Genomic DNA, 25,529 nt, shown 5'->3' with positions numbered 1-25,529 from the left:
GAGGCAGGCGGATCTCTGTGAGTTCGAGACCAGCCTGGTCTACAAGAGCTAGTTCCAGGACAGGCTCCAAAACCACAGAGAAACCCTGTCTCGAAAAAACAAACAAACAAACAAAAAAAAAGAATATTTATTGATTATGGTCAGTTACAAGTTTCTTAAAAACAGAAGCTTAAACCAAGTACGATGGGTTTTGTGCATAATCTCCACAAAAGGAGATTTAAGGGCAAGAGGATTAGAGTTGAAGGCCAGCGTGTGTTAGTGACATCCTCTCAAACAAACGCTGACTCGCACAAACCATTGTGTCATTCTCTGTTCAGGAAACAGGTCTCGGCCACTAAGGCTGAAGCAGAAAAGGATGGAGTGAAGGTCCCCACAACCCTGGCAGAATACTGCATCAAAACTAAAGTGCCTTCCAATGACAACAGCTCAGATCTGCTGTATGACGACTTGTATGACGATGACATTGATGATGAAGACGAGGAGGAAGAGGACGCCGACTGTTATGATGATGATGATTCTGGGAACGAGGAGTCGTGACATGTTCCTTCAGTGCCCCTGTACTGCCCTGATGTCTCAGGCCAAAGGGAGGGGAGCAAGTGGGGATCTATGGTGGCCCCTCAGCAAAAACTTACTCATGGGGTGGGGAAACACACAGCTCCTGCTGACTCCCCGCGGATCTCAGTTTGCTCCTTTTTATGGACCTTTACCGGAGAGAAAGTACCCTCCACAGAATGTCTGAATTCTTGCATTCTTTACCCTTCCATCACTGTATTGATTCTTTTTAAAGAAAAAAAAAAGCCACCACCCTTCAAACTCCCACCTCACTTCATCTCTGCAGAATGTTCACAGCAAAACACGTTTGTCTGTTTTTAGATTCTTGAAGAATTAGTCTGTTTAAGACATTATGTGTTTAAAGCTGGGAACTCACTGGGAGTCCACAAGTGCTGCATATATTGGGTAGCAAAAGAAAATGGGGGAAAAAAAACACAAAACCAAAAAAAAAAAAAAAAATCACAAAACCCACAAAACAAACTTAAAAAAAAAAAGCCAATTTGCCAAGCAAGGTTTAGCTGCTCCTTTCCATTAGTGCGTGTGCATTTGTTCAGCCCGTGGTGGTGAATTTTGTTTCTTTCCCTTCCTAAGGCTGGGATGCAGTGGGCATCAGGGACTTACTCTTGCTAATCCTGATGAAGTGTGCTGCTTCTGCCTCTATGACATCACCCCAACATGGAGGCTACAGCTACTCTGAGAGAAATCAGATTTTTTTTTGAAATTGATTGGGATCTAAAGCCTGAAATAAATATTCATACTTTACATAGAACTGAGCACTTGGTTGCTATTTATTTTAAAGATAGGGTATCTTTTTTTCTGCCAGAGTGGGGTGAGTGGGGGGGCGTGAAAGGCATTGTGTGTGAAGTTTTAGTTATGAAAACAGAATTGAAAATTGTACCAGTTTTGATTGATGCTGCTGAGGGGAAGTTCAAAAGCCGCTGTTGGGGGAGGAAACATCTCAGATACTCAAATGAGGGTTATTTTTTAAGTAACCATTTTTAATTCAGTATTAATCCTAGGTGCATGTGTTAAGATTTTGGTTTTCATTGAGCTGCTCCTCCTGGTAGTGACACCTGTGGGCGTGTGACCTTGATCCGGACGTTTTTATCCTCCCACTGTACTTTGGGCCAGAGTGCGAGCAGGAGTTGTTCCTAGGCTTATCTCAGTTTTGGCAGGGCTGCAGTGCTGCAGCTGTTCCCAGATCGCAATCAAGAGTGAACTCCTTTAGCCTTCACCACCCAGGGACTTCAGATTTGAAGTAAAATTTTTGTTCTTGTTTCAGCAAACTGCTATGACATAAAACTAATTTTCAGAGGGATAGGATGCTACCATCCTTGTGTACCAGCTCGGATAGGAACTGGGGAGGACGGATCCTCCACTGTCGAGTAGGCGCCCTTTCCTTCCTTCCTTTCTGGATCTCAGGGTTTTCATTCACTCTTTGAACGCTCCCGACTGAATGCTCCCAGTTCTCTGGCCTCTAAAATTGGGTCTGTTCTTCAATGAGAATGTTTAGTCCAGAAATGTTTCAATTCCTCTCAATACTCTCGGACGGCCTGCAGCCCTGGATCCATACGTAGTGCTCTTCTTCTTTCGCCTTACACCCAGCCCACTGAAGCTAAAGCATCTCACTCCCGGCCATGGTAGGCACCTTGGCGTCGTGGGAGGCTCCCTGCTGGCCTCTATGGAGCCAGAGAGGCAAGTGGAAGTGGGCCTCTCAGCTTCTGTTGACATTACTGTTAAGGCTAGGTTTGCATTTGATGTGAAAAGAACAGCTTTTTAGCCTAATCAAGGCCGCACTGGGGCTGAGTGGAGAAAGTATATAGTGACATGATTCTGTTATTGCTTCTCTCGTTCTATTCCAGAATCCTATCAGCCACGCTCTACTTTTGTAGGCCCTTCTTCCCCCTCTCCTGGCCATTATTTGCTGGGTTCCATCTTGTCCACTGGAAGGGAAATGTATAGCTCTCTTGAAAAATCACCCTGATGCACAAGGTTTACATTTGCAACTAAAAAGATTCAGATGCAATTTTCAGTTAAACCAGCGGACACAACCAATTTTAGTAGTTTCCTTAGCTAAAATTGATGGTTTTTTTTCAGTTTAACTTATGAGAAAAGTTTACCCGATGCATTTTGTGTTGACTTCTCCTTAGTGGTTTATTTTGTCTTTCTGCCCATCTGTCTCCTAATAAAAAATGTGAAATAAAATATACCTGTATTGCTACTTCCCCATGGGTCATCCCTCCCTACCCCCACCTGGACAATAGCCAGGTCTCACTTGGGCTCCAGGGACCTTTTTGTAGAGACCACCTTTAGTCCCCATCCGTGAGGCAGAGGAACAAAGATTGCTGCAGGAGAATACACGGGGTGTTCCTGCCTCAGCTGGTCAGAATCCTAAGCTACATGAGTCAACAGCTACAGGGGTCTGATGGCTGACTACTGCTCCTGACTAAAGCAGATATGTCTGTCATTGTGAACCCCAAATCCTCCAAACTTCAAATAGTCTCATCTAAGGAGATATGGCTCACTTCAAACTCACTAATCCCCAAATCTGCCTGGCTCTGGGATTACACCCTTTGCTCTCTTTCCCCCGAAACCTGTCCTCAGAGCATTTTGAATGAAGTGTGCTCCTCTCTGTGGAGTTGGAGCTGACACTTGAGGATAATGCCATCCCAACCTGACTCGGTAGGTAGACCTATCCCACGGTCAGCGGAAGCACAGGGCAGGCACAGGCAGCGATGGGCCTGGCACTCCTGCTCTCTGGACCATTATAAAGATGGCCAGAAAAGGCACATTAGCTTTCCTGAGCACCGCCTAGGCCTACAGAGAAAGGTCAAAAGACAATTCAAGTGGCTGTCCTTGTGAGGTCCAGTGACTCCCAAACCATCCTTAGTCACAGTACACAGAGAACCAGCTTGCTCTCAGAACTTTTATTAGGTGGAGTTTGGATGAGAGAAAACCCTGAAACAGTTGCCCGCCTGGTTTAGGACAACTGGTATGGAGCAGCCTTTGTTTGGAACGGGCTTTCACTGAGATGGTAGCGGATTGATTTCTTTTCATGGGAGCTGACTGGCTGAACATCTTGAGACCCAGTTCAGATTCTGTTTTAAATGGCTGGTCAAAGGCAAGCCCCTAGGGTAGGGCCAAACCGAAAGGCCTTGCTGTGCAGGCAGACGGGTTTTTGCTGGACAGGGGTCATCTCTGCTATTCCCAGATTAAGATCTGTTGGAATGGGGACCATGACAAAAATCAGTTTCTCAAAAACAGTATGAATTACAGAGGGAAGAAACAATGGTTCACAGCGAGCGAGATAAGAAAAGTCGTGATTCTTCATTGGTACCTGACCCCAGTCCCCAAACCAGCAGTCCTTCAAATAGCCCACTGAGCTGGGAGCCACATGGGAGGCCAGAAGGCAGAAGGGGTGGGGCTTGCTTGGCTACAGTGAGGGTGTCCACATGGGGAGAGCACACACCCCAGCTCCTCCAGGCTTGTATCACATTTACAAACACATACATAAATACATCACATACAACAGTGGGTCTGGGAGGCAGGCTTCCCATAGAGGCTCAGCTGACACAGGTCTCAGAATTCTAGGAAAGGGCAACCGGGCTCCCAGAAATGTGCTCCATGTGTTCTCTCCTGCCCAAGAGCCCACCCTCGTTTTTTTCAGGGTCTAGTTTGTCCAGTATGGAGAGCTGCCATAGGTGGGTTTGGAGGCTTGAGACTTGGGCTGCAGGGAGCTGGGCTGGCTGCGCTGACCAGAGCCACTCTGAGGAGGAAGAGGAGAAAAGGCTATAAAGGCGGGCACAGAACCCCAGGCCCATGGTAGGGAGGCTGCCTCCATTACTGCGCTCACCGGGGTATCCTGCGGTAGGTGGTGGTGCAGCAGCTGGGAGTGGGGCTGCTGGTGGGCCGGCATGATATGCAGGAACGGTGCAGGTGCATAACCAGCTGCTGCTCCAGGGGCCAGCGGCCCGGTGGAGCCCAAGGCAGAGGGCAGGCTGAAAGGTGGGGGTGTCCCTGCGTGAAATCCCTGCTTGTCAAAGTTCTGTAGGACAGAGATGACAATGAGAAGCTCAGGTTGAACTGTTCTCTCGTCTACCTGCTCGCCTTTGTAGGCCCTCACCTGTGTCTTGTTGTACACAGAACCAGTCATATCCGGTAGACCAGTGGTGCCTGAAGATACTGATACTCCTAGGAGGAAAGACAGTTCAGTGCTCCTGCCTGCCTCAGGGAGGAGACAAGTATTGCAGGCCCTAGCCCTGGAGAGGAAGTGACACTCACTACCTTTGCCAGGCCCAGATCCAGCTGGCTTGTTTGGTGCCTGTGATGATCCACTATAGCCACTCTTGGTGTAGTCTCCTGCCGCTGTCCCCTGGGTCAAATCATCATAACCTAGCATGGCAGGGTACAAAAGGCATGTGTGGGCTAAGCAAGTCTGTCCAACCCTGTGCCCCTCAGTACAGAGTTATGCCCTTACCTGTGCTGTAAGTGTGCTGCCCATAGCCACTGGCTTGCTGAAAAGGGGTAGGGGGAGTGCTGAGGGTCACACCGTGCTGCTTTGCTGAGGTCGGTGGGACCTAGTGGGACAGGACAGGCAGGTGAGGGTGGAGTGTAAGAATAAGGCAAAGAGATCAGGCAGATCTCTGAGCCTCCGGCAAAACTAAATCACAGCCAAGAGAACCAGCCTTTTCCTAAGAGCAATCCATGATGGATAGCCGGACGGTGGTGGCACACGCCTTTAATCCCAGCACTCGGGAGGCAGAGGCAGGTGGATCTCTGTGAGTTCGAGACCAGCCTGGTCTACAGAGCAAGTTCCAGGACAGGCTCCCAAACCACAGAGAAACCCTGTCTCGAAAAACCAAAAAAAAAAAAAAAAAAAAAAAAAAAATCCATGATGGATAAAGGCTGCTGGGGAAACAGAATCTGACCCCTGAGCAATAATCCTCAAGGCCAAACTGTAAGGTAATGGGGCTCGTGGCCACACTCGTCCACTGCTGACAGATGCCTCGAGGACCCACAGCCCCAGGACGATCTGAAAATACTCACAAACATAGTGGGTCCATACTGGAAGGCACTGGGCACGCCTGTGTAGTAGGGGAGGCCGGTATAGCTGTACCCAGGTGGCAGAGCAGGATTCAAAAAGGGCTGCTGTGCCGTGTGGTGGGTCTGAGATTGACTCTGCTGTGCCTGAGCTGGTGTTGGAGGTGCAGGGGATGCAGAGTCTCCTCGGCCAAATTTTGTGACGTCACCTAGAAGAACAGCAGGCTAAGCTGTTAGGTCTAACTGACAGCTCAAGCACCTCAGCCCTTCTGGCCTCCTATGGCTATGAGCCAGCCCATCCCCTCCCTCTCTTGCCCACAGAGCCAACTAACCTGAGTATGGATTATTAGCTAAACTTCCATCTCGGCTGGCAAGGGGTGTGGGTGCTGCAAAAGGAATTCCATAGTAATCCTAGAAAAAAAACAAGGAGACTCACTGAGCAGATGGCCTCACCCCACTCTCAGAGCAGATCCAGCTAACAGAACACAGGCACTCTGGTGATGCCTCTCTGAGTGCCTATGACAGGAACCTGCTTCAACACCTTTTCACCACGTGGAGATTTGGTAAATGCTACAGAGCAAACCAACTTTACTGGCCTTAACTGTGTGAGTGACTCTAAATGAAGAGCCACCAACAAGGCAGAAGAGGCAAAGCCTTGGAGGCTTACAGGGGACGGAGCAGTGCTAGGTGGGTACAGGACCCTGTGTCTAGGCCCTGCCTAGCCCAGTCTCTCCCAATTCATTTGCACCAGCGACAATGACACTGTAGAGCAAGCTTGAGAGCGGCAGCTGCAAAGGCTAAGAAGGTTGTGCTCTTGGGTGAAGAAATCCTGCCGTGGCCCTTACCAGCCAGGGTTCTGGGCTGTGTATTCCTCCCTCAGCTGGGAATGTCACTCAAATCCTCTGGGCTCTAGTCTAGTAAACTCCAGGGAAATCATGGACTTCTCAGACAGAATTCCAAAGAGGCCCAGGAAACAGCAAACAGCTTGCAGAAGCCCAAATGGAGACTGGTGGGGAGGGTGCCCAGAACAGAAATCCAAAGGAAGACGAAAATATGATCCGAGGGAAAACTTAAAGCTGTTTGCCCTGTGGGTACACTGGAGATGTCCTCTAAGATACAACTTTTTAAAAGAAAAAGGAAGGGCTGAAGAGATGGCTCCAAGGTTAAGAGAATTGACCGCTCTTCCAGCAACCCACTTAGCTGTTCACAACTGTAACCAGTTCCAGGGATCTGAAGCCCTCTTTTACCCTGTGGGCACCAGGTACACATCTGGTACACTACACAACATGGGAAGTTGGGGGGTAGTGGAGAAGGAGCAGGCAGCCCCACGCTTGGGTAGAAGTCTCTTCCTCTGAGGAACACGGAAGACCACATTCTGTGTCCGCCACTGACTGCCTTGGCTTACCACTGTGCTTTCCCACAAGACCCATTATTTTATCCCTAGACCCTGAGTCAGAACAGACAGCCCTGGTTGGAAGTGAGGCACCAGCACCAGGGCCAGCAGGATAAAGTCAGATGACACCGATAAAGTGAGCCAATCCTGCCCCCATTCCACACAGGGAGAAAAGCAATGCTGCCCCCATGAGTGTGGCCATTGGCTGTTCTCTGAGGAAGACAACACTAAACCCCAAGGGCAACTCTCAGATCACGGATTATATGACATTTGCTTGCTTTTTCTGAGACAGGATCTCAACACACAGCCTATGTTGGTCTTGAACTCAAGCTTAGTCAGTCTCTCTGGGATTACAGGAACAAACTTCCACGTTCAGATGTTCTTTGTTTTCTTAAAGAAAACGAAAAAGAAATAAGAGTAGGAAAACAAGGGACTAGATTTGGTACAGGGCATGGCTTACATGTGTTCTTGGTCTAAAGTCTCTCAGATTCCCCAGGATGACCACTGCTCAAAAGAAATGGTCAACCCAAACGTAGGACCACACACAGCTTCTCAAAGGTGTTGTGGAGGAATCCCATAGCTGAGGAGTCAAGCGAGGAAAGGAGGAGAGCCCTGAGAGTCTGAGCTGTCCAGGTCCACTACGTCATTTCGTACTCACCATTGGCAGCCGGGACTGCAGCATTTGGAGCTCATCATATCCGTAGATCTGCAGGAGAATCAGCAGATCAGGGACCACACCAAAGCAACCTCAGGTACCAAAACAAATACACTCAAGAATGGGACCGGGGTCAGGTGCTATAGGAAAAGATCTCGTCTACATAAAGTCTAGGAGGAAGACACATCAGGTATTGGGTGGACAGAGACAGGGAGAGATGAGTTGCCTCAGGTAGCCCATTTATCATATCCTGCAAGGAACCAGCCCCTAAGCCAACCAGAGTTCCACTATGTGCTCACCGGGTAAGCAGGGAGCAGTCCTCCAGGGCCCACGAGGTACTGATTGTGTAGCAGAGGAGGCACCCCTTGAGGCAGGTTTGGGGGTGCTTTGCCTAAAAAGAGGAAAAATCAAACAGATTTCCTACCCCCTTCAACATGAGGCCTGGAAGTTCACTGGTGGAGGTGGGGGGAGGGGTAGGTAAGGGACATACCTGAGGTCACCAAGGCTGTGGCCCTGGTACTGTTGCTGGGCACGCTCACAGTGGTCCCACCCAGGCACAAGCTGTTCCCAGGCAGGACAACTCCTGAAGATGGGGCACTTGGGGCAGAGGTTGCAGCTGTGGAGAAGGTGGCTGAGGATGGGGTGCTCTCCACACTGGCATGCTGTCAAGACAAAATCAAGATGTGTGGATTTGATGGCAAGAAAGGAGGAGTTGGGACAGGCAGGAGTCCAGACAGACCTATGGCACAATAGGCAGTGGGCAATGACAGTACTTGGCGACTATAAATTGAGGGAGAATCACTCTGTCTCAGGGTCAGTGTAGCCAGATTCAGTCAGCAGGACTGAACACAAAGACTATTAAACTGGTCTGGAGGCTGGTCTAGCGTGGTCCACATAGTGAGTCCCAGACCAGTCTGAGACTGTTAACCCCAGTGGCTAAGAGCACATGCAGCTCTTCTAGAAGACGGGAGTCTCTGCTCCTACCCCAGTATTACAAAACAGCAAATGGAGGTTACGAATAGTCTCATGGAAAGGGCAGCTCTCCAAGGATGGGGAGTACCCAAAAGACAATCAATGCACAATGATTTTGGAGACAGAGAAGAGATGTCACTTTATTTTAAGGTGCTGGTGAAATGGCTCAAGTTCGGCATGTACAGTTCTGTTCCAAGCACCCATATCCTATCAGAAGGCTCACAACCTACCGTCACACCAACTTTAGGGGGGTTCAATACCCTTTTCCAGCTCTATGCTTACCCACCCGCAACCACACACAGACAACACCAACAGATGCACACATAAATAAAAAGAAGGGAGCTATAGAGATCGTTCAGTGATTAAAAGCACTGGCTACTCTTACAGAGGACCTAGATTTGGCCCCTAGCACACAGCTGGTGCCTCACAATCATCTGTAGCTCTAACCTCTGTGGTAGCAGGCACACGAAAGGTGCACATACGTAAATGTCAGAAGCACTCACAGGTATTCCTTCGCAGAAACCTCCACTCTGAAATGCTCCTGGCCTGGATTTCGTGACCTTCTAAAACATCTTTCCTCAAACTGTCTGTCTCTAAGCAAGCAAAGATGGTATGAAGGTTGGTCAAACCAGACATCTAATCACTACCACTAGCAAAGTCCCAAATGGCACTAACAATGCAGTGCAATTTAGTTTATATCTTTTAGGCAGACAGTCAGAGATCTGCAGACAGGAATAAGAAACTAAAGTGGTGAACCATGAGACTCTGGGTTATCTCAGACCAAAATGAACCAATTTCCCCACTACACACGGGAGGTCTTGGTATACTGTGCAGGAGGGGTACACACTTACAGTGTGTGGCGTGCTTGTGGGACGTGCTGCGTGTGCAGAAGACAAGCTGTTCTGGTGGCTGGAGAGGGAACTAGAAAATAAAATAAAGCACAGGTCCAAACAACACAAGTTTTTTTCACAGAAGCAAGACCTACCTGGTTTAGCTATAATCAAGGTCAATCCTATCCCTGAGATTGCCTGGCTGGGAATCAGACTTCGTGCCCTTAGACTTCTGTGGCAAGTACTCCTACTGGTCAAAAGTGACTTACACGGCTTCAATAAATTATAACCTATTTTGGCTATAAAAAGAGTAAAACCAGGATTGTTTACCTGGAGAGTTCATAAGACTCAGTCAAGAGAGGTTCTATGTGTTGCCCCCACCTAAAAGTCCAGCTTAAATTGCAATCAGATACAGAGTTGAAATAACTCACGTTTGCTCTCAACTAAATGGATCAAATAACTCTACCCAGAAGATATGGTAACAAGCTAATTTCTTTTCCTGTATCCTATTCCAATAATTCATCTCTGGAATCAGGACAAATTTAAAGCAGATACATGTCATTCTTATTCCGTATTTAAGTGGCATGGGTCAAGAACTCGGGACAAGCAAGTCATTAAGTATCTGCATGTGGTTCTACTGCTTCTCAAGAGACCTCAGACAGAGACAATCAGAAGCAGTTAGGGTTTTCATGACAGGTCAGAGTCCAAGCCAGTATTTTACAGCACTCCACCAGAGGTGACAAATAAGCTTTGTGATAGGAACCCCCACAAGTCTCCATCCCCTTTCTTTTCTGTCATCCACGTACCTGGTAAGTTGAGAAAGAGGGCTGCTGGACAGGTCCCCAGACTGGGACAAGGCGGGCAAAGTGGCAGTATGTTGGGATGAGGGCAGAAGCACAGTGCAGGAGGTGGTGCTGGGTAAGGAGCCCACAGATGGGAGGGCTGCAGGGTCTGCCGTTTTTGGCTCTAAAATGGATGAAGTACCTGCAAGAAATGTATCTTTAGCCGCAGAAGCAACCCTTAGTACTGGAGACACAGTCACTATCTGGTCACATTCAGATATGATATACAACATGCTACATTTCCTAGCATATCACCTAGGCATGTCACCAGACAGCTCTACTGCTTCACACAGGTGTGACAGGTGTGGACAGAGAACAGAAAAGGACACCCAATCCTAAGCTGTCTTGATGCGGATATATTTCTCCCATTTTCAGAAACCTGACATGCACCCAGAGAGGAAAAGATGGGCCAACATGGATGTGTGTGTGCAGCGGACAAAATTCCCACAGAAAGCGTGGCCCGAGGGAGAAGAGCAAGAACTCCCCAGAGCACCTCCACCCCCATGAAACCAGTTACAGGCTGCAAGGGGACATGTGCAGGAAGAACTCACACCAACGACTACTTGCAAATCCACAGTGGGAACTTCCTCTGTGTGTCTCACAGACACAAGGTTTTATGTTTCAGGGATGAGATGGACAGAACTGATGACCTTTGGAAAAGACTCAGCTTGATTGTCATCCACACATATAATAAGTCAGATATGTGCTTGGAAACACATCATCGTCTTTTCTATCTTGCAGAACGCCCTGGGAAGAAGCACTCCACTCTAACAAGAAGGGAGAGTTCATAGCGGGCAGGTGAAAGGTTGGCCTGCAGCTTGGGAAACCTGGCTTCTTTCTGAGATAGCCAACTATGAACTTCTAAGCACCCAAGGATGACTTTGAACTCCTGATCCTTCTGCCACCTCTTGCATGCTGGATTTACACTGTATACCACCACACCCATGCCTTCCTAGGGCTACCATTACAGGCTCCTGCCAGCACACCTGGTAGGATATGTCCTTGAGATTAAACTCAGAGCTACATGTAGACTAAGTAGCTACTCTTCCGACCAATAGTCCAGTGTTGTCGGGTGCTAGAAAGACAGTGAGTGTGGTGACATAAATTAGGCGTGTGTAAGACAACTGAGTAGGCCATCACAGCTATTGATGTTGCTATGTTACAATGATTCATTTGGGTAAAAATTCTATTAGTGAAGGATTGTACAGGATACAAATAGTATAATATTTTAATTCCTATTTGTGAGAGGGACGTAATTAATGTCGATGAATAATAAGGGGATAAATACTGAAATTGTTAGGATTCTAATCATTAGGTTGGAGAGTATGAGCGTTGGGTTGAATAGCCATAATGCAATCCTGTACTGGTAAAGGAGGAGGCTTTCATTTTTCAGTTTGGTCTAGTTAAAGCCATTTTAGTCTCTGAATAGATCTGATAAAAATGCAGGAAAAATTATCAAGTTAATGCTGATTAATTCATAAATTTAGAATAGAATCAATAATGGGGTGTAGTTTTGTTTGTTTGTTTTGCAGTAGTGGTGCACACCTTTAATTCCAGCACTCAGGTGGCAGAGACAGGCGGATCTACAGAGGAGGTTCAAGGACAGCCTGGAACAAAGAGAAAGCCTGTCTTGAAAATCCAAAAAAGATTAGCAGTTTGGAGTGAAATACCTTGTGTTTTGGGTGATTGAGAGGAATGTGCCAATTCTAGTTTAATGGCTGGGAAAATAAAAGGTCAGGGTTGAAGGGTGAGTTTGAGGTGACTCCTAGATCTCTTAGCATCTGTTTCAGAAGATTAAGACAGCTATGAAGTATCTAACCCCAGACTAAGAGGCCAAAGGTCACCTCCACAACCAAGGATGACTTCGTAGAAGGCTCAGAGAAATGTTTTCTTGAAGAGGGGGCAGGAAGAGAGAGTGAGAACAGGCTGAGAATGGAGCATCACTGGGAGGCTCACTGGGATTCCTAGACCCTTTTTACATTCATTAACTGTGAAGCCTGAGGTCATTCTGGCAGACACAGTGAATAAAACACCCTCTCCATAAAAGTAGTTTTGGGATGTGGTGTGGTAGTATACATCTTTAATCTTGCACACAGGGGTCAGAGGTAAGCAGAGCTCTTACAAGTTCGAGGGTAGCATGTAGGAATAGCAAACTCCAGGTTAGCTAGAGCTACAAGTGAGACCATCTCAAAAACAAACCAACAGTGGTTTCCAGAAAAAAGGTCAAGTACTGATTTTAGTGAATTAACCAATGATCAATTGGTGTTTTCCAAATTATGTTACCCAAAATTGTTTAGGTTTCCACAAGTGATAATGAGAACGTAGCACTTACTGTCCACTGTGTGCTGACTTCGGCTACCACCATGTCCGTTCTACAAAGAACAGAGAGAGAGTTAACACATGGACATGTCCAGACAACCACCCGTGACTCTCAATGAGACCACGACAACCATACGTACAGGTTAACAAAAGAGCAGTTATTTTTTTCAAAGATTTTACTTTATCTTTATTTATGTGTATTTGTGTATCTATGTGACTGCATGTCACTCGGGTAACAGAAGCAGCTGGAAGACGGTCTCAGAGTAACAGGTGGGTATGATACACCTGAAGTGGGTGCAAGAGTAGGAAGGGCTCAACACTACGCCGCATCTCCAGCCCATCTCTCACTTTTTTTTTATATAAAATAAAATAAAATAAAAAAGGAGACACAATATCAAAAGAAGTGGGCATTTTGAAAACCAGATTCAAACTTTTGGAAAGAAATGAGGGCACAGGAGGCTAAAAGCACCACTAAAACAACTACAGCTGTTAACCTGAACCAGAAGCTGAATCCCATCATGACTAATTCCTGACGCTTTCCATTTCTCATGAAAATTCTGTAATGCAAAAAAGTCTCTAAAATTTTGTTAAAAAAAAAACAACCCAAACCCTTTTTTAAAAGAATAATAAAAAGCATCACACCTTGAGAAATATTTCTTCTTTCTTTTTCTTTTTTCTTGTCTTTTGAGACAGGGTTTTTCTGTATAGCTTTGGAGCCTGTCCTGGAACCAGCTCTGTAGATGAGGCACCTCAAACTCACTGAGACCTGCCTGCCTCTGCCTCCCAAATGCGGTGATTAGACATGTGTACCACCACCCGACAAGAAATATTTCTAAGAAAAGATGAGATGTGACCAAGACACAGCTTTCTGAAGATGGTTAGTACAGAGTGGGTTATGTTATAGTATCCACAAATTGTAGAACCTAAGTCAACTTGTTTACACACACCTAAGTAAGGCATTGTGACGGAACTGACACCTGCCTCCACAGGCTGTGGAGGAAGCCACAGGACTTGCACTCTGCAGCAAAGGCCACGAGGTTCAGATACCATCTCCAGAAAGGAGCAACTACAGGAAAAAGAAGCTGATGTGCTCTTTCTGCTGAAAAATGTCCAAGTAGGCCTGGAGAGAGAGAGCACTGCAGAAAGGGGGCTGGGCTGGCTGATCTTCCAGAGGGTCTGTATTGGATGCCCAGCCGCACCCACATGGTGGCTCACAGTCTAGGAAATGTACCACACCCAGCTCAACACACTAGGCGTCATACCACTTCACTAGAAATTCTTGTCTACAGCTGCTTCCCAACCTCACCCCTCGTTCTTCTCTGTCTATCAGCTACTGCCACGGTTTAGACTTTATCTGCCCTGTTGTTCTTCTCTCAAACTCTTAACAAAATAGTCCTTGAGATTATCTGAATGGATAGGTCCGGTATTCGTGGATCAAGCTACTCTTAAGAAGCAATAGATCAGGAAATAAAAATGCCAGTGATGGAGGCTAGATACACTATCCTGTAGTTCTTGGCCAGGAAGGTCCACAAAACAATACAAGCAATTTTCTTAACTGTTGATGGATCTCATTAGTGCTGGATTCTAAAAACCCTACTGCATGGCTCCATGTTATCATCAACATGTCTTACTTGGCAGTGAACCTTGTATGCAATAATTCATACCAACCAGGCAAGAAGAACTCAACTGGTTAATAATGGTATGTCTGTTATGGGGAGTAATCGATGCTTTTCTGGTTGGATTTGATGACTGTTCCACAGTAAACAGTTCACATCTGGTACTGCAGGCCTTGCCAAAAGCCAGTCTGGAAAGCACTATTATTATTTTGATACAAGGAAAGTTCTTTTACCTAAACAACTACAATAGGCAAGCAAGATGGCTCTGTGAGCAAAGGCACTAGCTGCCAAGCCTGATGCCCTTAGTTGGGTTAGCTCTTCGGGACACAAGATAAAGAGAGAACAACTCCTGCAAGTTGTTATCTTGACTTTCACACCTCTCTCTGTCTGTCTGTTTCTCTCTCTCTCTCTGTCTCTCTCTCTCTCTCTCTCTGTCTCTCTCTGTCTCCCCCCCAATACACACACAAACACAATTTTTTTCCTCCCATTTTTTGAGACACGCTGTCTCTGTTTAGTGCTGGCTATCCTACTCACTCTGTAGACCAGGCTGACCTTGAATTCAAAGACACGTTTGCCTCTGCCTCCTGAATGCAGAGATAAAAGGCATGTGCAACCACTGCCTGGCTAATAAATAATTTTTAGAGCATGATTTGCTAAACTGCACACTAACTTGTATGGAGGATATCCTAAGAAAAGAAACCCAGATGAATCACTTACAGCCACAGAGCCTGGAGCTGGGTCTGGTGGGCTCGCAGAGCTTTGGTATGCAATCCGTGTATGCACAGAATTCTGGTCGTAAGAGGAAGACGTAGTTACTGGGCTAGCGGAGCTCAGGGACGAGCTGCTCAGACTGGAGGAGGTAATGACTGAAGTTGTGTAGGTGGAGTTTTGTACAGCACTGGTCATTGGTAAAGAGGCATTCAAAGGGTCACTGAAAAGAGTACACGGTGTTAGACACACTGTATCTGTAGTGGCATTCACTACAGAACTGCACTAGTCTTTAATTTATCAGGCTTTCCCTCTAGATATGGAAAACCCAACTAAGAAAAATATCAAATCTATTTGCGAAATATTTCACTTAAGCAAAATGACGTGTTGGAGAGCTAGAAAAGTCAGGTCCATACTGGACTGCAGGGAGTGCTAAGTGCTGCCGCCGCCATGCAAGCCCGAGGGCTCCAGGTGCATTCAATGACCCAGCATTCTGCTACTAAGACACTGGTAACACAGCAGTTACACCACAAGCAAAAGGAGAAAAGAACCTAAATGTCTACCAAACATGAATGTACCACACCTGCTCAGTAAAACGCTAGGCAATACAAGTTCACGCACATACAGTATGGACGACCTTTGAAAACTTTTAAGTAAAAGCTAGGAGACACAAGAGCCACATTTTACATGATGCTAGTTACAAGACACCTCTAGATCAGATGAGTTCTGACATGGCTTTGTCAAAGGGAGGGAAGGAGTGGGAGAAATGAGTACCCGCTAAAGCAGAGTCTGAGAAGCTAAACAAGCTGAGCGCTGCACAACAGCATTACTAAGTTGTCTTCACCAATTTCTTAGACTCTGTTTTGTTCGACTTTGCAAAGAAAGGACTATGTTCAGTTGCGACTAAAATTGGAGGTCTGTACCTTAAAGACGTTGGGTACAAGCTGATAGGACTCTGACAATTATTTTCACTGCCTGAAGCTGCTGGTCCAAACTCAGAGAGAGATGGTTCTGACCCAAATTCCAGGGCCCCAAATTGTACATTCAATCCCGTGACATCTGTAGAACCAGGCATTTCCACTGCGGAAGCAGGAACCTACAAAAGCAAAGCTCTGTCAGGATGGGAGGACGGGAACTCCAGGACTGAAGGCTTACAACAGATTAAAGAAAATGGCTTCAGTGAGCTGCATTGGCAAAAATGGTGAAAAAAAGAAAGGGAAAAAAATCTTTTAAACAGTGAGGGAAACCAAGCAAACAACTTATTGGGTTGCAGGGGATGGCTTCAGAGTTGTTGGGAGTCATGGTCGCTGGCAGCTGAGGAGACGGAGCTACTTTTAGAGACGTAGGCAATGGTGAAAACATTATCTGGTCAGGTAACCACACCTCCCAACCATGAGACACCATAAACAATAACGAAAGTGCTTTCGATTACACCCTCAGGTCTTTACATGAACTAAGAGGCTGTTTTCCATAATGAATAATTAGCCCAGTGCCTGAAAAATGGCCAAATCCTCCCAAGCAATGATGAGTTATGCTTGAAGACATTGTATCCCAATGTCTAAAACTCAGTTTTCTAATACCTGAGCTATTGTGAAATAGATCCTTTGGGATGAAATGCCTACCTTAGCTGGAGGTATCCGACGCTTAGGGAGTTTGATGTGTTTGGGCTGTGGTTGGTGGGCAGATACAATGTTTTCAACAGCCATGTTGGGAAGCTGCAAGAGTCTGCTGACAGTAGTAGAAGGACCATCTCCAGGTGTTGACTCTCGGTGTTTAGCCTGGGAAGGAAAGGACTCCAAACCAGGAGGAGGAACACTGACTGCCGGAGTCTGGTGTTGCTGTCGCTGGCTCAACTGGCTAAGAACTGGGGATGGCTCAGGCTGAGATTTGAAATCTAAGAAACGTGGGAAGAGAAAATAAGCAGCAATGGGTAATTCTGCAACAAGTCTTGGACGCTATGCCACTATGGCTACCAGGTGATCCGAGTCTTCCAGCTGAAAAGTGGAGGGTAGGGCACAGGAGGGGAAGGAAGTAGACTGCTGGTGACTGGACAGGGTTTGTTCTCATTCCCCATGCAGAAGACACAAAGCAGAGACACCTGTGCGTTAGCTAACAGATTTACATGCTTGGTATTTCATCAGTTTTGTTATATTCTGTGTGTAGCCAGAGGTCACTACGAAATGTTTTCCAGAGTGGCTCTGTACTTTATTTTGAACTCACCAGAAGCTAGACAGAGAGCTCCAGGGATTAACTTGTTTGCTTCCTCAATGCTAGGATTACAAATGTGCGCCACTACACGCAGCTTTGATGTGGGTGTCAACAAGTCAAACACAGACGTTCTTAACACAGCAGGTACTTTGCAAACTGAGCCATCTCCCTAGCCAATTTGGTACATACCTTTAAGAAACTATTTTGATTACTATATATTATGTGTGATATTACAAAACTGTAAAGTACATGTGTGAAAACCTTTTCCACTTGCTGTTCTCACTCTTGCTCTAGAGAACCAGCTTTGTACCTGGGTTCTTGACTATCAAAAACAAACAAGCATAATTATGTATCTTCATTTCATTTTCAGAGGCTGCTCCATTTTAATATGCAGAGAACATCTTCCCTCATCTTTAGGGCACTGAACTCAGCATATAATCACTTTTCTCATACTGCTATTATGTGGATGAGCTATATCTTTATCATGTGTGTGTCCACGAGGGCTAGAAAAGGGCACTGGATTACCTAAAACTGGAGCAAAGATGGGTGTGAGCAAGGCCACGTGGATGGTGGGATTCCAACCTAGGTCCTCTGAAAGATCAATCAGGACTCGCTAATTCACCTCTCTAGTTCCAATTGCTTGGTTTTCCCTGTTGTTATTTTGTTGTATTTTTGACAGGCTCTCATTATTTAGTCCTGGAACTCAGACCAGCTGGACTCAAACTGATGGAGACAATTTGCCTCCAGAGTTGGCGATCAAACTGGCCCAAAGTGGCTTTTGTGACAGGTTCCTACTCTATACTAGACTGTGCTAGCTTCGTCTCAAGTTTTTGGTGATCCTCCTCCCTCCACCTCATAAATGATGGAATTCCAGGCATAAAGCACCAAAGAACATTTGTGTTCTCTTCTAGCTAAGAATCTATTCCTGTAAATTGTACAATAAATAAATGTAGGCACTGTACAGAGACAACTAACTTAATTTTCCAAGCAGTATGTATTCTAAGAGACTCTGAACAAGTCCCTCCATACTGTTCATCCACAACACACTCTGCTGATTAACTTAGTAAAAAACATGCACTTACCAAAATGATTAAGGACCGACTGTGATGCTGAGGGCTTGAGGTCCCACGAAGCAGTGGAGGTGGGGGGACTTGTGCTGGTCTGCTGTGCACCGGAAGTGGTAGTGAACGGGCTCATACTTGGTGCTTTCAGCTTATCCAGAATCTGGGAGTTGGTGATATTCACCATCTTTGATGGGGCTAGCTCTCCAAACCCCGAGCCCAGGACAGATGACTGTAAAGACATGGAAAAAGAGAGCAAGCCCTGAGCTCTCTTTCACTTCAGGGTTGCAAACACAGTGGTCTTCAGAAATAAGAACATCGCACCTTGGATCATCTGAACAAGCAAACCTTGCTTTAGAAAACAGTACATGAAAATGTGACTATAGTTTAACTGTAGCTAAATAAAGGAGCATTCCTCCTGCGGTGAGAGTAAGAAAACAAAACATTTACTATAATCTTGAAAAAAATTTAAAATTATTTTATTTATTAGTACTGATTTATTATTTTTAATTCATGGGGCTGGGAATCAAACTTGGGTATTCTTCAAGAGCAGTAACTGCTTTTATCTGCTGGGCCTTCTCTCCAACCCCAAAATAAACTTTTATAAGAAACAACTAAATATGCCTGATAGATAAAAACACTTTTATAACCTTCAGAGAGTAAATTCTCTCCGCTGACAATAACAGAGGTCAGTTCTGAGTGTTCCCTGCAGTGTGAAGAAGTGAATGCCAAAAGCTCACATCTTAATACCAGACACTGAAACATGCAGAAAGCTGAGTGAATGCCCTGACAGCACTGTGCTCAGGTGGGTCATGACTAAGAACACCAATCATTCTCCAGAAGAAGAAACAAAAAAATGCCCCACTCCTTTACAGTGTGTTTGTGTGTCTTACAGAAGCAGAGTAAACAGTAATTTTTATTAGCAATATTCTTGGGGGGCGGAGGACACGACAGGATTTCTCTGTGTAGCCCTGGTTACTACTGTGGAACTCACTCTGTAGATCTGAACTCCAACTCATGAGATCTGCCTGGCTTGGCCTCCAAAGTGCTGGGGTTAAAGGAGTATACCATCATGACTGGCTATTATCAATATTCTAAGGTTAGGAATAGCACAGTTAGAATGTCAGGGCTGAAAGTCAGGGCTCTCCACTGTGAGGCCCACAATCACAGCTCCTGCCTCTTAGTGCATTTGTGCAAATGTTATTTTGCCATCAAGGTTACACTCAAGCCCCTCTGGCTCAAGTTTTCCCAAGCTCTACTGTTTTCACAGACACAGAATCCACCATTCACCCACTAGCTACTAGTACCAAATAATCTTTTTCTCTGCAGCCATTGCTGTGGTCTCTGTAACATTTAGTACGGTCTCTATTCCATCTACTTCACTAAACCAGTAAGATACAAAAAGGTATATATGAACATGCACAGGTATATAATACATGCACAGAGTCGGTATCCTAACACCACAGATTCTGACTCATTCTGTCTTATGGTAATCTATTTTACTATTATTATTAAACTGTTATTTACTTAATTTTGGCAATTTGGTTATAAAGAGGAGCAATGTTTAGAGCCACAGCTCTAATATAATGCTAAGTAGCTCTCACTACAGTGTCTTGAGGTATTGATCATAGAATAAAACAAACTTGATGGTAAAGCTCCATCTTTGACATTAGTGACGAAATAGACTCTAGTAATCAAAAGTGCCCTATCAACAGCAAAGGGAAGCACATGGAGACTCCTCTGCATTACAACAGACTTCAGCTGTCCTGCAGCGACATTTCTACACAGGCTGCACTACCAATCCCAGAATTCTTTCTGATGGGAAGTCATAGTCACTGTGTCTCTAATGGTGGTTAGAAAACGTATTTTCTGAGGGGCCTCTGTCATATTAGCTGGAAATTTAAGAAAGAGGAGTGTATTTTAGGGAGGAGAAGAAAATTGCACAGTAGGAACACTTAGACAGAACTAAGACATCTGCATTTTATTTTAAGCATATCAAAAACACAGAAACAGCCTTTGAAACAAAATCTAGGGGAAAATAGATCACTTGGGCTACCAAATGGCCACATAATGAGAGTGAAAACCTCCCCCTACAAGTGTCTCTTCAAGTGTGTCACTTGTGCACAGGGGCGTACCTGCAAGCACCTCCGCAATAAATAGAAAGGAGTGAAAGAAAAGTAAAACAAAACAAAACATTAACAAGGATGTCTTCATCCCAGTTACCGCTCACTGGCCCAGGAAACTCAGTAGCTGAGCTCCACACAGAATCATCAGATATGTGCTTGGAAATCATCACATCATCGTTTCCTGGAGGAGGAGGACTGCCAGCATTTTACTACTTAGGAAAGAACTGCAAGGTGTGAGCCATAATTCTCGATGACTGTTGCTATTGGGTGCATTCCTGAAGACCCCAATTTGAAATAAAAGTGAGTTACCAAGCTGTGAGGAGAATAGGCGTTGGCAGAAGTGGAGCTGCCAGTCCCTGGCGCCGTCTGATTACTGTGTTGAGAATTTGTGAAGACGAGTGCTTGGCCAAAGCCCTGCTGCTGGGATGTTTCAAAGGAGTTGGCTTCTGCGGCTTGAGTGGGAGGGACAGGCTTCTGGAGCAAGGCCACTAGATCAATGCTAAGCAGATGAGAGACAAACGAGCAATCAGCTGTCATAAGCAAATCACACCAGCCAGCAAATTGGAGAGCAAATCAATATAAAGAAAATTTAAGCCAGAGATTAAATAAGCAAAACCACTGGGAACTGGAGTTTCAGAGAAGCTGAGCAGTCACCCAAACAGTTATAAAGCCAGAGAGAGAACGCACCTTACAAATGGGCACTGATAGACTCGGTGAGAACATGAGGGAGCTGTGAGGTTAGATACTATTACCTGAACTCATGCTCCCCTTTCAACTCTTTGATTTTCTGTTACTATGTACATCAGGCTAGCTTCTAACTCAAGCGACCCCCCTGCCTCTGCATACTCAGTGCTAGGACTGAAGACATGCACCACCACTTCCGGCTTCAATTTTCTTGAAACAGAGTGAATCAACATTCTTAAAGCATCAAGACCTCAACCATGGCAGAAGTTTTTAAGTCTTAAATTTATTTTAAATATCCATATAAAGTCTTTATTCTATCTCATAACATATTTAACCATGTATAATTCTCATAAATATAAGAATAAAGAAATAACAAACTAACAAAGACTCTCAAGACAGGGTTTCTTTATGTATGTAGTCTATGCTTCCTAAACTAGCTCTATTGACCAGGTTGGCCATGAACTCAGAGATCCACCTGCAAAAGCATTGCAACACCACTTCAGCCCAACGAAGTATCTTATAATGCCCCGTCACCCTGACCAAAAACCCACCACATATTCCAATTCGGGAGAATGGCCTCAAGAATAATGAAGTTTGGGATAGACACTGACTGCCATATGAATAACTTACCCAGTAGAGTGGGACCTGTCAGAGATTTTCCCAGGATGGTGCTCCATGAGTCCTTGCAAAGGTTTGCCCCAGCAGCTCTCTAACTAAACTCACCATACAAGTGAGGTGAGACAGGTTCTGGGTAGTTAAACTATTCAGGCTTTCTTCCTCACAGACTCAGCTCCTAGCCCAAGTTCTTTTTCTTATACCCAACAATTTTCACTCTCCAGACACCAATTTCAATTTTGAGGCTAAAAACCTAAAGTTAGTGTTTACTCTAAAAATCTAAGTTAGTGTTCTAATAAATGATACTCTAATTCCAATGATACAAATCAGCTGTGTGTATTACATGTTGTGAAAATAAAACTTGCGACACTACCAGATCAAACAAGTTCTATTTCAAATGTTTAGTAAGATTCAAGTGAGAAATGGTACTGGAGGGTAAAACCAAGAGCCGGGTGTGCTAGTGCACACCTTTTATCTCAGCACTCAGGAGGCAGCGGCAGGCAGTTCTACATAGTACTTTCACGACAGCCACAGCTATGAAGAGACTCAAAAATCAATAAAGAACTTTGTAAAAGTCCAGGGTTTTGACCAGTGAGATGGTTTGGAGGGTAAAGACACCTGCCACCAAAACCTGACAACCTGAGTTCCACCACAGGGACTCACAGGGTTAAAGGAGAAAACCAATGATCATAAACTGTACTCTGACCTTCACTCGTGTGGTAGCATAAAATACACATACACACAATAAACAAGGATGTCTTCATCCCAGTTACCGCTCACTGGCCCAGGAAACTCAGTAGCTGAGCTCCACACAGAATCATCAGATATGTGCTTGGAAATCATCACATCATCGTTTCCTGGAGGAGGAGGACTGCCAGCATTTTACTACTTAGGAAAGAACTGCAAGGTGTGAGCCATAATTCTCGATGACTGTTGTTATCGGGTGCATTCCTGAAGACCCCATGCTTAATGAAGTTGCCAATGCCTTCTTTAATCCCAGCAATTGGGAGGCTGATACAGGCAAGTCTCCGAGTTCAAGACCAGTCTAGTCTACATAGGTTCCAAGACAGCCAGGGTTTTCACGGTGAGACACACACAAAAGCACATCATACTGAAATGAAAGTGGCCAAACTCTAAGGGTAACAGTCCCTGGTAGCAGTGAAGTTTGCAGTCCCTGGTGCCATCTCATTAGTTGTGCTGAATTTGTGCAGACAAGGGCTTGTCCAAAACAGCAAGTTTGTTTGCTTGTTTGTTTTTTAAAGCAATTTGGTTGGGTTTTTGTTTCTTTGGTTGGTTTTATGAGACAGGGTTTCTCTGTTTCTCTGGCTTGTGCCACCACTGCTGGAGTAATGTTCTGTGTTTTTAAAAATAGGACTCAGGTAGTAAAGATTAGGCTCAAATTTGCTTTGTATGTGAGCCTTGCTTTAAATTCCTGATCCTCCTGTCTCTCCCTCCTGAATACTAAGATTAAAGGCATTCAACATCATGCCTTTTCTTCATACTTATTTATTTTACAGCTGAGTGTTTCACTTGTATGTATATTTGTGTATGGCTGGTACCAGTGGAGATCAAAAGAGATCCCTTGGAACTGGAGTGAGGGACAACTATGAGCAGTCATGGTAGTGCTGGAATCTAACTTGGGTTTTACAAAAGAACAAGTGCTCTTAACCACTGATTCACCTCTCCAGCTCTCTTAATTATCTTTTTAAGAAATTGAAGTACCATTAGTAAATTAGTCATTTTTCATTTATTCATAAATGCAATGGAGGTCTATGTACCTTTCTCTCCTAACTGTCCTAATGCGTCTTAACTGTCTCATTTAGCTTGGTTTTGAGAAGCTAGACTTGCCTAGTTTTTAAAGATATATACACATATCTAGGCTTTGATCCTTCTAGCGTTTAAATTTTTTTAATTTTAAAATTAACTACTTTTGGAGCATGTGTGTGCACATATGTTTGAATGCTTGTATTAAGGTCAGAGAATAGCTGTAGGAGTCAGTCACACAGACCCTTAAGCACATCTTCAAATGTGTTTAGAATTACTGTGAAGAGTATGATTCTCTAAGATTTCCGGTGAAACCTGGAATGATGCCCCCACATCTGTAAGCCTATGGGAGTTTGAGGCAGTAGGACTGCTAAGAGACCAGCCTAGACTACAAAGCAAAATTATGAAGGGGAAATAAAAGTAATTCAGCTATGTACACATTCATTTGAGCAGTCTCACTATATATAGCACAAACCCATGACACTGGTGCCTCAGCCTTTGGAATGTTGGGATCATAAAGCAGCATTAACTACCAAGCCTGACTTTCCAATACAGGCTTAAAATTATTATCCTCAGGGCTGCACAATAGTTCAGTCAAGACATTCCTAGCAAACACACTGGAGAGGACAAAACAGGTGGACTAACCTCCTTAACAGTTCCCAAACACTGAGAAACTTATTTCCCCAGCCAATTCCCAAAAAAAAATGAACCAGGGACTAGCAAGATGGTTCAACAGGTAAAGATGAGTGCTGCCAAGCCAGAAAACCTGAGTTTGATCTTTGCAATACACATGATAGACAAAATTGAATAAACACGTTTTCCTCCGACCTCCAAATTCTTCCACAAAAGTACTATGGCGCACGCCTTTAAATCCCAGCACTCAGGAGGCAGAGGCAGAGAGGCCAGCCTGGTCTACAAGAACTAGTTCCAGGACAGGCTCCAAAGCTACAGAGAAACCCTGTCTCGAAAAACAACAATATCAACAAAAGTGCTATGGCGCATGGGCACCAATGCACATGCAGGCACACACAAAAACAAACATCAAAGGATGTTTTTTTTTTTTTCAGGGTGGACAGCCTTCTAATGGACAACACAAAGTGTCTGTCCTCTAGCCTCCACACACCCGCATCATCACACAAACGAAAAAAATGCCCTTCTTTTTCTAGAATTTAGACCACTGTAACTAATGTACCCATTTAAATGACAAGTTTAAATTAGGATTGAGACCAACTAAACAAATGCATGAAGAAAACAAAGGATATATAGTAAATTAATTTTTTTTTTTTTTGGTTTTTCGAGACAGGGTTTCTCTGTGGTTTTGGAGCCTGTCCTGGAACTAGCTCTTGTAGACCAGGCTGGTCTCGAACTCACAGAGATCCGCCTGCCTCTGCCTCCCAAGTGCTGGGATTAAAGGCGTGCGCCACCACCGCCCGGCTTAGTAAATTAATTTTTAAATAAATAGTTTTAGCCAGGAATAGTGATATACACCCAGAACTCCAGAGGTAAGATCTCTAATTTCTAGTCTAGTGTGGACTATAACTAGGTTTAGTATAATCTCTGGACATCTGCTGACAAATCCCGAGAAAAACACCCATTCAATCACCCTCGGACACAACCAATAAGACGTGAATGAAGCTATGGACGCTGCAAGAAGGGAAAACAAAAGCTAAATAGAGAAATAAAAGAGAAAAAAAAGGTAAGAGTAAAAACTGGAAACAGTAGACCTAAAATAAATTTCCAACTATGTTTTTAAGGAAAAGAAAAAAAGATAAAAAAACCCCAGCAAATCCTTTACCTTTGCCCAGGAGTGATGTGGTTCTCTGCTGGAACAGACGAAGCAGTGAAGACTTTGGTTTCGGAAAGCTGTGTAGGAAGTTCAGGAGAAAAATGCTTTTATTCTTTGTGCAACACAAAAGCCTCTTCAGGCAGCAGTGTTCTCACCCTCACCAAGAGGGTGTCGAAAGGAAATGAAACGTACAGAAACCATCAAATAAGCCTCCCCAGGCAAGGTGACTACGGCTTTAGTGCACCTGCAGGAACAGCACAGAAAGGAAGCCAGTCTCCTGGGACAGCGCAGAGCAACCAAAAGTGAGGAAAAACAGGACTTGGAAAAGGCTGATCATTTATTTCTCTAAAGACAGATG

At 44.9% G+C, this 25,529-nt stretch overlaps 2 protein-coding genes and 3 non-coding genes across 11 annotated transcripts in view; 1 reads left to right on the top strand and 4 right to left on the bottom strand.

The window, feature by feature from the left end:
• The window catches only part of Ube2r2 (ubiquitin conjugating enzyme E2 R2), a 65,289-nt gene extending 62,530 nt beyond the window's left edge, over nucleotides 1–2,759 (top strand). Inside the window, exon 5 of the mRNA XM_057791007.1 lies at nucleotides 318–2,759. Coding sequence (XP_057646990.1) covers nucleotides 318–537 — 220 coding nt within the window. The 3' untranslated portion in view covers nucleotides 538–2,759. The remainder of the gene's footprint in view (nucleotides 1–317) is intronic.
• A 522-nt stretch (nucleotides 2,760–3,281) lies between these two features.
• Ubap2 (ubiquitin associated protein 2) overlaps nucleotides 3,282–25,529 on the bottom strand; it is a 71,967-nt gene continuing 49,719 nt past the window's right edge. For 6 of the 7 annotated variants that reach the window (XM_057790705.1, XM_057790707.1, XM_057790709.1 and 3 more), the window contains 19 exons: nucleotides 25,181–25,248; nucleotides 20,632–20,821; nucleotides 18,218–18,428; nucleotides 16,550–16,821; nucleotides 15,851–16,023; nucleotides 14,937–15,150; nucleotides 12,617–12,656; nucleotides 10,249–10,426; nucleotides 9,464–9,533; nucleotides 8,131–8,302; nucleotides 7,940–8,031; nucleotides 7,644–7,691; nucleotides 5,925–6,003; nucleotides 5,599–5,801; nucleotides 5,030–5,129; nucleotides 4,834–4,944; nucleotides 4,676–4,743; nucleotides 4,406–4,597; nucleotides 3,282–4,318 (listed from right to left, as the gene is read on the bottom strand). In XM_057790705.1, the coding sequence (XP_057646688.1) occupies nucleotides 4,223–4,318; nucleotides 4,406–4,597; nucleotides 4,676–4,743; nucleotides 4,834–4,944; nucleotides 5,030–5,129; nucleotides 5,599–5,801; nucleotides 5,925–6,003; nucleotides 7,644–7,691; nucleotides 7,940–8,031; nucleotides 8,131–8,302; nucleotides 9,464–9,533; nucleotides 10,249–10,426; nucleotides 12,617–12,656; nucleotides 14,937–15,150; nucleotides 15,851–16,023; nucleotides 16,550–16,821; nucleotides 18,218–18,428; nucleotides 20,632–20,821; nucleotides 25,181–25,248 (2,577 nt within the window). In that variant the 3' untranslated portion in view covers nucleotides 3,282–4,222. The remainder of the gene's footprint in view (nucleotides 4,319–4,405; nucleotides 4,598–4,675; nucleotides 4,744–4,833; nucleotides 4,945–5,029; nucleotides 5,130–5,598; nucleotides 5,802–5,924; nucleotides 6,004–7,643; nucleotides 7,692–7,939; nucleotides 8,032–8,130; nucleotides 8,303–9,463; nucleotides 9,534–10,248; nucleotides 10,427–12,616; nucleotides 12,657–14,936; nucleotides 15,151–15,850; nucleotides 16,024–16,549; nucleotides 16,822–18,217; nucleotides 18,429–20,631; nucleotides 20,822–25,180; nucleotides 25,249–25,529) is intronic. The other variant, XM_057790704.1, reaches the window with a different exon arrangement.
• Nucleotides 10,937–11,018, bottom strand: LOC130888329 (small nucleolar RNA SNORD121A). The gene has a single exon (XR_009058459.1). It is a non-coding gene; the product is annotated as a small nucleolar RNA SNORD121A (small nucleolar RNA).
• On the bottom strand, nucleotides 20,429–20,509 carry LOC130888328 (small nucleolar RNA SNORD121A). Its single transcript, XR_009058458.1, has one exon. It is a non-coding gene; the product is annotated as a small nucleolar RNA SNORD121A (small nucleolar RNA).
• LOC130888325 (small nucleolar RNA SNORD121A) lies at nucleotides 22,404–22,484 on the bottom strand. The gene has a single exon (XR_009058456.1). It is a non-coding gene; the product is annotated as a small nucleolar RNA SNORD121A (small nucleolar RNA).

This window comes from Chionomys nivalis, chromosome 16 (genome assembly GCF_950005125.1).
Source record: "Chionomys nivalis chromosome 16, mChiNiv1.1, whole genome shotgun sequence".
In the NCBI taxonomy this organism is placed as follows: Eukaryota; Metazoa; Chordata; class Mammalia; order Rodentia; family Cricetidae; genus Chionomys; species Chionomys nivalis.
This window is presented reverse-complemented; position numbering and strand designations above follow the sequence as displayed.